Below are 15,492 nucleotides of genomic sequence, written 5' to 3'. Positions count from 1 at the left end.
TTACCCCATGGACAAGTGCTTCTAGGACACAAATGAATGCTCGCCCTGAGGCCATTCCCCAACCCAGAACCGCAGGATCAGCTTAGCGCGAGAGCTTGACAGTGCAAGGAAAAGTTACGAGGCAGAAACAGTAGTGTTCATTTTAGCTCTTGGTGGAAAATAAGAAGAAAACAAATCAATGACTTTCCCTATGGGAGTGAGTGAATAAACTTCTTAATAATGTCTAAAATATGTTTTCTTACTCAGTCTCCAGAGGGGAAATAGCATTTTTATAAATCAGTTTATAAATCAGTTTCTCTGAGTTTCTAAACCACCAATCCAAACTTTTAAGAGAAATCAACCATCCAAGTTGAAGCCTGTGAGTGTTGAGTACATAGCAAAGGTAAACAATTACTGTGCTAAATTCATTTGTAAAAATACCCTGTGCTGAAAAATTGCTCTGCATGGGAAGATTTGCAAATAAGTTGTTTGAAAAGTTGACATCTTCTGTTAAAGAGGACTCTATGGATGAACTGGATCATTCAGGGGAAAAAAAAACAATGTATAGAATTCCTACCACTCTAGAGAGTTATTCTGAAGACATGGAATACTTTATAACCAAGTTTGGCAATTGTACAAATAGCCAAATCTATTTGGTTATTGTTAACTTTGTTTTCCAAATAGAATTTATGGCATTGTTACATTAAATTAGCACCATTAAACATCCACAGTTAATCGCTCTTCAGTATGTGGGTGAGACTTCATTAAGTCAGAAAATTCGTGAACCCACTCTGCTCTCTGGAAGACAACACGAATCAAGAAATTTCCGTATCAAATTGCATCACAGGTGACATCATACATGGCAGTTATAATAAGAATTGTTTTTTAATGTTAAAACTCTACTGGGAGGGAAGATAAGGTTGAATCTAGTTGGTGAACAGCACATGGTACCATGAATTAAATCCTAGGGATTAAGAGTCATGATAGGGTATCTTTGCCAAGGTGACAGAACTAGAAGTAGCCAAAATATTAGTGAAAACCAAAGTCTTTATAAAGCAATGATGCTCAAAGCCAGAAGAATTATATTCAAAGAGCTTTATATATCCGATGACAAGAGATAGATCAGAGATGGAAGGAAATCTCAGAGACAGGGGCTGAGTAGCAATGAAATAAAACCACAGAAAATTCAGGAACAAAACAAGGGGGACTTTAAGCAATCACATTACATAGTTTGCTTAATAGGCCACAGTGATTACAAAGTTTGACCACCAACAACAGCTCCCAGAGACCATACTCTTGTGCAGAATGAGTCATCTGAGTTCTCACTCTAAGTCCAAGTTATTTTCTACCAGACCTTATGGAGCAGCCTGGCAAAGCATACAAAAGATTAGTTGCCATTAGCAGCCTTAGTGACATTCTGCATGGCTCTTTTGACAGGCTGAATCAGGGGGATTCAGATGCAATTAGAATTGATAGCTTCGTCGTAGCTCACTACAAATACAGTGATTTGTGTCCCTAGAAAGAGCAATATATAAAGTCAGAAATTTAATTCTCTGATAAGAAAAAAAAAATGTAATTCAATACTTGGAGAATTTTCTTCAGAGAAACTGAAATAAACAGACATTTTCTGGTCTCTGTGGAATGTGTGACAATGAATAGTAGTTTCACATAGTGATATGAAATTATAAGGTAAAAATTAGTCTGGAAGTAAATTCAGTGGAGTTAGCCTAGTTAGGACTATTTCATGAATGTATTAGCCATACCTGAGAAAATGAGTGGTGCTATATCTGAGAAAATGGTCAAAGGGGTGTGGAGTGTAAAGATGAAAAAATTAAAAATTGGCTTTAGAAATTTCTCTATACAGAAAGTAGGTCTCTTGGGTTTTGTGTAGCCCAAGCTTCTTGCAAATCTAATAACAATTCTGTCCTCTCCTAGGCACGCCAGAAAATGGAAATGACCAGTAAGTGATGCCACACCATTTTTTTTTTCCCTAGAAACTCTTTATATAGAGAAAAGTATTGATCTTACACTTAAGGTTTTTTGTTTGATTTTTAAAGCATTTGTGTAGGAAGCACTGTAAACGAAGTTTGGCTAACCATTTATCAGAGTTCTCTCGAGTCAACAGAGAAATTCCAATGACTAAAAGAGAGGATTGCTCTTAAGGTTGGGCAAAGTAGTAAACTGAAAATCAAAAGATGAAATGCAAACATAGAAGAATGAATATAACTATGAAGATAAATATTACAGAAAACATACCTACAGTTTTTTAAAGTTTTCCCAGTGAAATTTTCAGTATGTTTATCATAGCTGCACCTTGAGACAGCTATGAGCGGCTTTACCTTAACAGTGGATGCTTGTTCTGCATTGGCTTTTTAAAAACAAAGTGATTGCTGTCAATCGAGCTAACTGTTGTAATCAAAGTGCTACAAAGAGATAAATTGTTTTAATGTCAAAAATCAATTCTGTGGTTAAGTGTTGACCTGAATTTGTAGACTGCCTTTATGTAGGTGTTTCTGTGTGTTTATCGGGCTGTGAACTTTAGAAATAATGTCCGTAGATTACTTACCCTTCTTAATTTATAAATAGAGGTTTTTGAGATGTCCAAGGACAGGAACTTGGGTTTGAAACTATTTAGAATCTGAGAAAGGACAGGTGGGAACTCTTAATTAAAATAGTTCAGACACTATCCTACAGTATCCAAAACTTCATGAAAAAGGATATCCCTAGAACTCAGCACCAATCCAAATTTTATCTGCAAACATTTCTATGTCTTATCCTTCATAATTCAAGACTGGAGACCCGTACCATATAGACCTTGTGACAAGTGTTTCACTTGACTCATCTTGATATTTAACTTATCTGATGATCATCCCTATAACAGAATGATGGAGGTTTACTGGCTTGATTCCAGAAGTGGAAAGTGCTATAGAATTATGTGTCTGTATGTGATGAGACACAGGTTTTGCCATGGAAACACATAAAAATATATATGCTTGTGTATCTTCTTCAATCTGTGTATATCATATTTACTTTCTTTCACAGACATACAATACTTATTACTGTGATGCTAATTTAAATTCTTCTATTTCAAATAGACCTCAGTCCGATAAAGAGAGTGTGAAGCTTCTCACTGTTAAGACAATTTCTCACGAGTCTGGTAAGCTCTCAGATTGCTGATAGGATGAAAAATGATTATTTCAAAATCTAACTTGGATTTTGTTCATGTCTGTAAGCTTCTTAGGAAATAGTCAATTATTAATTTCCAATAAAGACAAAACTCTCCTATAAAGGAAAGATGGGGTCCTGGAAATATTATTTTTGGTAAAATTATTGGATTTCTTGGCATTCAGAGGTTGCTTTTTCTTATGTCTTGATGTGTTCTAAAGAATGAGTGGTAACTAGAGGCATTTTCCATTCTGAAGTAGTGGAAAAAACCCAGTACTATAGGGTTTTTTATTATTGCTGTTATTTTGTTTCATTTTTGGTAATGGCTGTGTATAGTCCACTGAAACAAACATTCATTAGTTAAAATGTAAGTCATATTTTGTGTAATTTTATATAATTTTAATTGGGTTTCCCCATGAGGACAAAACACAATTTCCTGTTGATAAAATTTACATTTATTTTTCTGATTTCTTAGGTTTCGATTTAACTTGATTTGAAATGTAAATGTTTTTTCAAAATATAGATATTATTTGTATGAGTTATAATGTATCAAGAGCAATGATAAATGAAATGCTAGTTTTCAAAAAACAAAAAAGCATGGATTATTTTCTTGTTTTGAGATATATTTAAAACATTAATATTATGAAACAGATAAAAAGTAATTATTAGCTCTACAAAACAATCCATGTGGCTCTATTTAAATATCAAGTTACATTATGATACTTACAATATTCAGTTCCCCCAATTTTACCTATACAAAATAGTTCCAGAATACAGATGTTATGTAAAGTGAGAGTTATAAAATGATAAACTACATTATAAATAGTAGCAAAAAAATTTTGTAAAACAAAAAGTTAGCTATATTGTCCCAATTCAAGAGCAAGATATCAAAGGCCAAAAGTGGCCCCAACTTCAGGTAGGAAATTCTAACTAGAACAAACTACAAGAGGCAAACAGAAGACTCAAAAAGTGAGGGCACCCAAAAGTCTGCAGAGGCATGACCAAACTCCTCAGGTGAGCTATTGTCTTTACATAAAGACCTTCTTTATTCTGGTATCTCTTCTACTCTTTGATGTACATGGTTCTGTCAGAGATAACCTTTTGAATGAGCAGAGATAAAATTCATTCATAAGATCATTGGAAATAGGTTTTCCCTGGCTATTCATATGCCATGACTAAGTAGACAACTCTGTTCTACCAGGTCAGGGAAAAGAAGCCTAAATGTGAACCAGTCCTGAGTAAGCAAGCTCATGAAGCAGAGTTCCCAACCCCCAGGCCATGAACCAGTACCTGTCCCTGGCATGTTAGGAAGCAGGCTGCACATCAAGAGGTGAGCAGTGAGCTGAGCGAAGCTTCATCTGTAATTGCAGCTGCTCCCCAGTGCTAGTATCACCACCTCAGCTCCATCTCAGATCATCAGGCATTAGATTCTCATAGGAGCACTGGTCCCCGGTGCCAAAAAGGTTGGGCCCGCTGTCGTGAAGAATCCTGAGTATAACTATACCATTTGTCAAGAAGAGTTCTCAGAATCTGCGTGTGACTTGCTAGCAAGCATCACAACAATTTCATTGTTCTCTCCTCCTCCATTGTGAATTTAACATAACATTCTCCAAGCTGTGGGTGGCATGCTGACCAGCACTTGGAAAAACCTCTGTGTAGAATCCTGTGGCTGGGATCATCTACTACCCTGTTCTACCAGGGAAATGACAACTGACACCAGAATTGAGACATCCAGAGTGGAAAAGTCTAGAGAACTTCATGTTTTTTGGTGGCAAATTTAATATCTGATTCTTCAAAGAAAATTCTGCATAAGCTGATATCCCCACTCTCGTAATAACTATAGTAATAAGTGGAATAGACTACGATGGAATTGTTAGGAAGACCCTTAACTCTCCAAACTCCTTTCTCTTCATAAGCAACTTTTCAGGACACAGGCCTAAGGAGGCATTATCATGGAAATAGTAAAATCTATTCTCTGGTATTTTTATTTCTGCCAATCTCATTTAGAACTCACACCTCACTTAATACAATAACAGCTCAACAGTCAACCCAGGTGATTATCATGGAAAGTATTTGGTGGGAGGACAAGACTGAAATGGGTGATCCAGAGTCAATTTCAATAGCCTAAAATAATCTAAAACATAATGATCTCCAAATGCTCTTAGTACTACCACAATTTTTAATAAAGTCTGGCTCCTGAAACACAAATGAATCTCTTTCCACTGACTTTCAGATTTATCCAAATATGCTTTCTTTATGAAACTATGCTCACCATACTCATCAGAAGTTACACTGTTATAATTTTTTACTTAAATATCTTTTGCCCAATAGCGACATTTTCTCTAAAATATAACTAGAATAAAATCTGAAGTGATTAGCTGTGATATAAGTTTACAGATTTAACCCAATCTTCCCCTATCTCCTATATAAAAAGAAATTAGAAATTAGAAATTTAAAAAATACAAAAACTTGATAGAACAAATATCTGACCACCTACCACTCAGAATTGATAGGTTTGACATTTTATGTTATTTGCTTTATGGTCTAAGAAATATAGTGTGAATTCATATGCCTAAGAAGTAATAAAACAAAATTTGAGCTTCAGCGGCCATGAGAGTTCATTGGATTGGTCAGTATTTCCATTTATAAACTCTAGTCTTATATCCGAAAAGTAAAATATATCATTTTAGAGGTTAAGAAATCATGTTTCCAAGGAAAAAGAGCTCTGCAGCCATCTACCTTCAAGGAAAATGCCAGTGGATGCTAAATTGCCTGGATTTCTAGGAGTCTGAATGAACCATGGTTATTGTTCTGTTAACTTTCTTCTGATAAGACAGTTTCTTGCCCTAAAGCCTTCTCAGTAGTCCATGGTGTTTATCTTTCCATACTCCCTACTTCCTTTAAATACATTCTCTCCCAAGCAGGGTTTTTCTGTTGACGATGTAGCCCATGAATGTCTAAAATTAGATTATTTACACTAGGAGTTTTCTTTAATGTAAAAGAGAACGTCTACTAGAGTATAACAAGAATGTGCTTTCAGAAAAAAACTGGATACCAAACATAGCAGATCGAGGAGTCCTTTATGGTAACATATAAAATCCCATGCAATTTTGGTAAGGGATCTGGCTCAGTTAAACAGCCTGTGATGGACTGCAAAATATACACATGACATGGTTCATGTTAAATGTGATTTCCACTGACATCACATCTCATATAGTAAATATACATTACCGCATTTTTAATATTTAAGGCTGTAAAATTTATGAGGAAAACTGTTTATGTTTATTAAAGAATCCATGACCGCAGAACAATGAAAACACAGTACCTTTGAATTTAGCTTCAAAGCATTACTTGATTTTTGAACTATTTGGTGAAAGGAAAAGCAGATCTGAATTTATTATAATATTCTTCTGCTTAGAAAACTCAGATAAGTGTGTATTAGCTAAGATTAAGTTCAAACACATGAGCATGTCTACCGGGGCTGCTGTGATGTGCCAGACTTCTCTCGTTCAGTTTGGAACCACTTAACATGGCGTATTGCCCAGACATCATTCATCTCCTGTCCCTGTCTTCCTCAGTGAACTCAAGCTCTTTTGAAGGAGAAGTTGGTGCCTTGGTCTCTCTTTTGTCACTCCTTCCTCCCCCTCCTCACCATTATAGTAATTGCACATTATTAGTATATTATTAGTACACCAATATTAATTAGTATATTATGGTAACTACTCAGTAAATACACAGTTTTGTTTTGTTTTTTTGCTTATTTTTACAAATAAAAGTTCATTGACTACAAGAAACGAATAAAAGTGTAAAGATTAGCAAAAGATTCATCAATTCATAAAGCTATACATTGATCCAGCTTCTATGTTCTCAGCCTTGCAATAAATATTTGGCTCAATCTCTACATTTCCACCAAAGCTTTCTTGATTGTCCCAGCTGTACATGGTCTTTCTCTCTTCTTAGCATATCAGTTTGGAAAATCAACATACATTACTGCCTTGTTATATCTCTTCGTGGCTTAAATTGTCATTTTAGTATTTGACCACACTATGTACAATGGAAGATAGAAAAAATACGAAATAGAAAATAATTTAAAATTACTAATGAAATGCAACCTTGGTGTAATCATTATTGGTTTTTGGTGTATTTCATTCCAGTTTTTTTTTTTCTAGGTATGTATGTGTCTCATTTGCTTTTACCATAGATATCATTATTAGAACTATTATTGGAATCAGATTGTTATTGAATTTCATATTCTCTATTCCCAATTAGATAGATCTTGAAGGGATATATTAAGAATTATAATAATTTTCATATGATATGCTTTACCTGACTTCTAGCCGACAGTAGGGGTTTGATAAATATTTATTTTGTTTACTTCTCATTCCTGAAGTTCATGGATTCCAGGAGGTGCTGTGCTTTTTACAGTATAAGTAATAGTGACCGAAGGGTTGTTTGGGGGTTGGGCTGTCGCTCTGTGCCCGACATTTCTGAGCACAGGACCTAAGGAGCTCTCACAAGGAAGTTCTGGTTTGTTCTCCTCATAGGTCTCTAGCACTATTTATTATCTCCCTTACCATGCAGGTAACAGATGGCATTAATGGAGTCCCCATAAGACAGGTTTCCTGACTGGAAGATAAAAGCTGGAGCAAAACTATGACATTTATTCCTGAAGCTGGAGACTTTGGCCCATGTTACTTTTATATAGTGTGACTAATATTGAATCTGTCTGAAAGACACAGATAATGTCAACTGTGTTGATCATAAATCCAGGGGCATGTAAAAATGCTTGGTGTCTCTCAGTTTCCCATCATCCTAGGTTAATATTTATCTTTATATTGGATGATAGAATAACACCATTATTTTGAAAAATGTCCCCTGTGCTGTTCTGTATGATACCAAAGTGTTCATGTGGGCATACAAATTCATTTTCACAAAACTCTCACTGAATTATTTAAACAGAGGATTTTAGAATGTTTTCCTGATAAAATAGCACTTTAACTATATGACACGGTTTTGCTTAGGCAGAGCCAGGTCATGGAACAAGCAAAAATCAATAGCTCATTCTCTAGGGTGCCTGTCTTATCACCTCCAAACTCACACCCTCACCCCCACACCAAGGGAATTAGTTAGCATTGCTCCTTTAGGGTGAAAAATGATGATGGCCAAAAAAAAGCTCATCAATCTTGGTGAACAATTTTCAGGCCATACCAAGAGGCAAATTGTGGCTCTAATGACATTCTTGCAGGGAAATTGGACTTTTTTTGAAAAACAAAAAACAAGCCAAGAAACTTTATTTTCTTCCTTATTTGCTCCCTGAGCTCATAGATCAAAACATTCCTTCTGTTTTCAGGTGAGCACTCTGCACAAGGGAAAAACAAGAACTGACAGCTTGATCGATCCTCCCCACACCTGGGCAGTACATATGTAAGTTCCCTAATTTTATTCACTGAGACACTCATTAATATCCGTTTCGTTAGCCTACTGCAAGCTAGATTATTTTTAAAAACTTTTATAAGCTAAAAAGTTAATGGTTTGTGTCTGTGAAACCATCGTTGCCTATTTGTCTAAAAACAAACGCTAAGAAGATTTGCTAGAGAAATGAACGTCTTGGGGGCTGTAAAAGGTGCTTCCAGTTGCCCTTCCTACCTCAGGGATGACACAGTTTACTCTTTCTGCTGTTGCTAATGTTTCCTTATAAATGCAGTTTGCCTTTACCTGGGTCACTATACACATACTGACAGTGGCAGTTATACAGGGTTCTATCACTAACAAAGACTCACAGGACTCAAAATGGCAATGTTTACAAATTTGTAGTTTATTGCAAGACAAGAATATGAGACAACAGCTGCATTAAAAATGTGTATCACAGCCAAAGCCTGGCTCAAGGCATGGGGTCCAGATAAGCCAGCAAGAAAGTCTGATTGTCCTCTGTCTGTAAGGACTAACCCTGGATGTACTTTCTCTCTGGGTCCAAGAACCATGATGTATGCACAAAGCACCTCAAATAAGGTGATCCAAAATGCATTCTCAGCTGGGGTTTCTTATACTCATCTGGTCCCACAGGCAATTTCTTGCTATATAACTAGCTGAGGGATAGTGCCCTCCAGGTATTTCAGTGAGACCAGATGTAAATGATCAATTTCATTACAATAATAGTCAATCAATAAATAATTGAAAACTCTCAAAACTAAGGTTCAAGCAACACCGTTATTCTGCATGCTCCATGCTTTGACCAGTAATTGGTACAAAGCAGGTACATTTCTTATTTCAGCAAAACAGCTCAGGTCAATTTTAAACCTGCTAGAATTAACCCTCCCAGCTTAGCATGGGATTGTCTTTTGCCTTCCTAGAACCGGCTAAGGAGATTTTCTTCTTACCTTAGTTTTCACAAGAATCATTGATTAATGGTCTCACAATGAGTGTCTGGTCCTTTTTAGAACCTGCAGAAGAATTTGCCTTTTGGCAACTAATATTTAAAAAAAAAAAAAAGAACAAATAAATATGTATGTGCCCATAATTGGCCTGACTACAATGGCAGTCATTCTGGGTAGAGTCCAGCGGGCAGAATATCATTGTTGTGTCCACTACCTATGTCTCCTGCCCAGCCACTAATACAATACTGATACAGACACTCAGCTAGTGTTTGTTGCGTAAATGATGACTACTACACTTCTCTGGGTAGAAGCAGGAGATGGTCAGAGGAGTGCCATCAGATGTATCAGAATTCCATCACTCTCCAGCCAGCAAGGAATGGATTAGAATGAGAGAAATCTGAAAGTTTGCCTTCAGGTACAAAATTCGAGAAGCTGAGAAGTTCGAGCAGTTTCTGGAGACATGTGCATAGAAAGCTTTCTTCCATATTAGTTATGGTTTCTCTGCAACCATAGTGAAAGAATGCCTTCTAGATGATCAAAGTGGACAAAATTTAGTAACTAAATTGTCACATTTGGAGGAAGACAAAGTCTTCCGTTAGTTGGAAAGAAAAAAAAAGAAAGGAGACAAGGAGAAGTGCTGACCCAGAGAAGCTCAACCAAAAACATTCCCATTCAATTCCCACTGCTTTCTATTTTTGTACTTTAAAAAGTATCTTTTGATTGCAGTGATAGTTTTTGTTGCTCTTCTGCATAATTTTGGAATTACAGTATTGATGAAGATCAGAAAATAATGGGAACAAGTTTGACATCTATCAACTCCACTAATTAGAGAAAAAGTTAAAAACTATATGGGCATGACTGATACTGATTCATCAATTCAAACTAGTTCTAAACTCTCTGAGACTTTTATATAAATAACAGAAAGATTAATAAGGGTTTCAAAAAATTATAACTTTTTACTGCAGATTTATTACATTTGGGGGTCATAATTTCTTTAAAATAAGAAAAAGATTATTTTAGAAATTTTTCTTGTTTAATTCACTGGGACCACCTCAAAATAGCTATTAGTACAAAAATAACTTCTGTTAAGTTTTGAAGGCCACTGGAATCAAATATTAGATACATTAGCTATATGCAATTCTATATAAATTTGTGTTCATTTACAATACAAATGTGCTCTATTATCTTTTTCTGAGATTAATTACTTTATGACTAGGAGTGGCAAGGATGATATTGCTAAAGAAACTGATTTGCTGTGACATAGAACCGCTAAAACCACAATTTCTATGCAAAAATGTGAAGCAGGCAAAGCACATTCTTTTCTTATTTATTCCAATAAATGTTCTGAATAAATTGGTCAATAATGAATATGGTGGTGGGGATATTAGCTAATAATATGTCTATGGAGATATGTATAAAGAACTAAATGCAAAAAAATAAGACAATAGAAGAAAATGTAGTATGTTTCACTAAGTATCTAATGGAATAAGAATTTCAAAATATAAAACAATATAAGAAAATTCAATGGAAAAGATAGAAATTATACCATATCACGACTTAAAAATTACAAACATAAAAACATTATCATAAAGAAACTTATCAGACAAAAAATAAATTGAGAAAATGTCATAAATATGACACCAATTAAATAATACTCTAGAATTGTACACTTGAAACTTATTGGATTTTGTTAATCAATGTCACCATAAGTTAAAAAATAATAAAAATAATAATTAATATCCTAAACAAGTAAAGATGTTTATACATATTGAGAAATAGAAAAATGAGCAAAGGCCATGATCAGATAATTTATAGAGGAGGGAATAAAAATGATAACATAAAATTATATATAGGAGTTCTTATACCACTACTAATCAAAAATGTAAATCAAGAATAAAATAATAAAATTTTTAATTTACTTGAGCTTTTTTTGAAATTTTTAAAAATTATACTGGTGAAGCAAATAGTCTTATACATTGCGTTTCAAAGTAAAACTGAATTAATTTTTGCAGTGGGTTCCACATTCTAAAAGCAAGACTGAACAATCTTTTCTCCTAAGACCATTATGCTTCTTTGTTTATAAAGTATTGTCAATATTCTTAAAGAATCTATCATCATACTTTATTATAAAAGTGATCATTTATTCTTTGTAAGAATCACAGATTTATAAAATTTTAAGGTTGTGAGAGATTCAGTAACTGTAAAGTCTTGTATTATTGTTATCGAAGCCAACACATTGGAAGTTTAGAGAGATTATAATGTTGGAAATAGAGCAAATTATCAACTAATGAAAAAAATCATTAATAAAGCCAGATCCATTTCTTGAGAAAGGTATCAATATGGAATATACTCTGACAAAAACTTCAGTTTGTTCCTATATTGGTTTTTGATCCTTGAAAAAAATGGTCAATACAATATTATTTGTGAGCATCATTGTACTCACATAAATCCAGATGTTTACCTAGCTGATCTACGCTGCAAACTCTTAATTTGGAAACTCACTTACAGAGGAGTATGACTGAGTTGAACAAAAAGTGGCAGAGATCTAACTCTTTGCCAAGTACTAGGCAAGGTATAAAAAGGTATATGACATGGTTGCTGTCCTCAAGGAGCCTATAGAAGTAGAGAGAAATACACATAAGGAAGATCACTTTAGTGTAATATAGTAAATAATAAGATAAGTGGTATGGAAAGATAGACATGGCACTTTGAAATTTAATGGCAAATTTCTTAGAAAAGATGGTATATGATCTGAGACTTATAGAATAAGAAAAAAGGTTACTTAGGTTTTTCTAGGCACAGGGAATAGAATGTACAAATGCAAAGAATTGTGAAACTACATGGTATATGAAAGAAATTATAAATAATTGATTAGCCTAGAGCTGCTCTGTACACATCTGCCACAAGGTCAGTGAACCACTGATACTGTTCCACAATGACATTAAGGACAGAAACTAACTGTAAACATTTTAAAATGATTAGAGCAATCTGATATTACTGCAACATTCTGTTCATGTTACTGTATTTTTAAAAAGGCAAGAATGAAACACTTTCTTTTTCTAAGCAGAGTAAAATCAGATTCTTTCTTCCTTCATTAATGCCATCAAGAAGTCATTTATTCATTTTGAGAGACTCTCCAACCTTGGATATAAAACTCATCCAGGAAATCAGTACAAAATTTGAAAGAGGGTCCTGTTTTGCTGGTATTTCTATGATCATTGTGCTCCTTCTAGAGCTACTCCATTCTCTGGCATGTGCTGGACCCTCTATCACCAACAGATGCTCTGGAAGAACATCATAAATACCTTGTTCTACAGTCCTTTCCACAGACTCAGGCTTGACATGAATCCTGTGGCTACTCTCTGCTCTTCAAACTGCCCGCCCCCAAGCCAGTGTCCAGCTTTCTCCCATACAATGCAATGGTGCACCCATCCTTACCAAAGACCCTGCTTCTGCCAACCATCCCATGAAAGAGCAGGGTACAGGTCTCCACCCTGGTACCACTGTCCACGCCCCAACCCACCCCCCATATCGGTCTCCTCCCAGACTCTAGCAAACAGCCAGCACTGCCACATCTAATCTCTGCCAGATCGGGAAACTACCCCTTTCCCACTTGAGGTGCAGAAGCCTCCATCTCCTGCCCCTTTTCGGACCAACAAAATTGTTTCTGTCCTGCAAACGAGAAAACCCCAAAGTCATCAACCAAAGCCCTGGCTCTCCTTCCTGTGAAGCAGATGTAAAGAGACGCCTGTTCATCCTTATTAGCGGCCTAATAAGTAGGGAGAAAAATGAAAATTGCCAATAAATTTCTTAATTGCTCGCATTGTCATCCCAAGCAACAGACCTCAAATTGTATCACATTAGTGATAGGGTACTTTAATCAGAGGAAACATATAATGAGATTTGTGCTTGAGACACATCACTGAAGTTTACTATGGATGATTAATTCAAAAGGAGTGACACTGGAAGCAGAGCAGTCAGAAGATACTATAATATTCCCTAGGAAAAGGACAAGGGCTTTACCAGGTCTGCAGTGAAGAAAGGGATGGAGATGAAGAAATAGAATGGAATAGAGAAATGTTTGGCACATAAAATTCTCCAGCAGTGGTGACTGATTGAACATAGGCAATGGGGAATAAGGAAGATTGGGATTATGGATGATGCCCACACACCTAGCATGAGAGCCTGGATTGATCATGGAGGTAATAGCAAACATGGGAATTATGGAGTGAGAGGGAACAGCTTTGGGAGGCAGTATAGTGGTTTTCCTTTCAGACATGTTGAATTTTAAGTGCTTGGGAAACATTCAAGTAACCCTACTGGGTGGGAAAAACAATCGGCTAGTCACTAACAATTCCTTACAAAAAAAAAATGGTCTCCCCCAAAATCTCTACTTCTTAACTTTCTTAGAATCTGAACTTTTTTTTTCTCCCCCTATCCCACAGGCTTAATCTTCAGCTTCTATACCCCAGGGTTAGAAAGAGAAAAATCAATCCTGACTTCCAACCCTGCTCGCCAGTCTGCACCAGTCACCTGTCCCAATAAAATGATGCCAAGATGACAGGCAATAATCTGACAGAATCAAAAAGAATCCTGGGCCTCTCCTGTCCCTTGAGACGTGAAAAAGCACGTTGCTGCATTTTATAGGAACATCCTCAGGAGACTGAATTTTAGGAAGGTCATTTGAGCAGTTAGCTTAACAGCCCAGGCACATGGGTTTACTAATGACATGACCTTCCCTTGAGTTTAAAGTTTCCAAAGACGACAGATTTTATCCATGAGAACTTTCCTACTTTCTTGATGTGCTTATATTACCTAATGTTTGTATTTATTGTTTTCCATTACATTAATGCAGGGAAAATTTGTAAGTGTATTGTTAAATATTAGGTAGAAATCATGATGTGCCACTTTGTACATAAAAATATTTTATTCATATTTCTGTGTAATTTTAATAAATAATTACTGTATTCAACGCACTAAAATATTATAATGTGACTGTAAAAATGGCAATGATATTGTCTTCTCATAATTATGAATATTTTTCTTGATTATTAGAATATGAGAACTCAGTAATGAAAGGTGTCTGTAATAAGTGAGAAAAGGACAAAGAATTCATGTATCAGACCCTATTAGAAGGAAGTCATACCATTTCTTTGGTCTTTCTATTTGTAATTCACACTATACGATAAGGATGTAAGGGCATTTATGATACTCTGTACGGCATTCATTAAGAAGATAACAAACAGGATTGAGATTATTTTCATAATCCTTTTAGTTGATACTATCTCTGTGCATTTTTTATTTTTTTAGAAATGTAATGATTTGTTCTAGCAGTCATTGTTAAATCTCCAGTTTATAGAAACCAACACTCTGTAAATACATAATTGCGATATTATTTTTCAGTGCATCCCTTTCATTAACATACCATATAATTACAGCTGCCACTCCGTCAGGAGCACACTCTTCTGCTCAAAGCTAATTGATCAACCTTGACCACTTCTTGGACACATGCAATCAAAATGTCATGTTGGTTGAAGTTTTATGGAAAGCTTTGAAACTAATAAACTACCAGTGGCAGTTCTTTAATTTTTATGATTACCTAAGCTGGTTTCGATGCTAAATTATCTTAGTGACATGAGAGCAGTGTTGTGGTGACAGAACAGTGTATATAAAACTGGCTTTTAAAAATTTTTTAGTTGCGGTATATCTGAAAACCTCCAACTTTAAGGATTATGTAAATAATCATCTTGGTTTGAGCTTCCTGATGTCTGGATTATTTCTAACCAAAGACACCAAGCAAACGTATCTATATTTCTGACTGGTGTCTCTTTATGCTTCTTTAAGAAGAAAGACAGGGAATTGATGGAGGGAAGAGGTAAGAAGGTAGAGAAAATGTCAAAGATCTCCTTGAGAAATGTTGTACCCATGCTTAACTCTGACCTAGAAGTCTTTTAAATGAGTGTGACAGTGGTTG

General features: G+C 35.4%; 1 protein-coding gene across 2 annotated transcripts in view; it reads left to right on the top strand.

Moving 5' to 3' along the window:
- EMCN (endomucin) overlaps nucleotides 1-15,277 on the top strand; it is a 96,711-nt gene extending 81,434 nt beyond the window's left edge. For both annotated transcript variants that reach the window (XM_039848689.1, XM_039848688.1), the window contains 4 exons: nucleotides 1,915-1,939; nucleotides 3,075-3,136; nucleotides 8,495-8,568; nucleotides 13,964-15,277. In XM_039848689.1, coding sequence (XP_039704623.1) covers nucleotides 1,915-1,939; nucleotides 3,075-3,136; nucleotides 8,495-8,529 — 122 coding nt within the window. In that variant the 3' untranslated portion in view covers nucleotides 8,530-8,568; nucleotides 13,964-15,277. The remainder of the gene's footprint in view (nucleotides 1-1,914; nucleotides 1,940-3,074; nucleotides 3,137-8,494; nucleotides 8,569-13,963) is intronic.
- Nucleotides 15,278-15,492: the final 215 nt, after the last annotated feature.

This window comes from Pteropus medius, unplaced genomic scaffold (genome assembly GCF_902729225.1).
Source record: "Pteropus medius unplaced genomic scaffold, Ma_sr-lr_union100, whole genome shotgun sequence".
NCBI lineage: Eukaryota > Metazoa > Chordata > Mammalia > Chiroptera > Pteropodidae > Pteropus > Pteropus medius.
The sequence above is the reverse complement of the archived record's forward strand: the minus strand, read 5'-3'. Positions and strand labels throughout refer to the sequence as shown.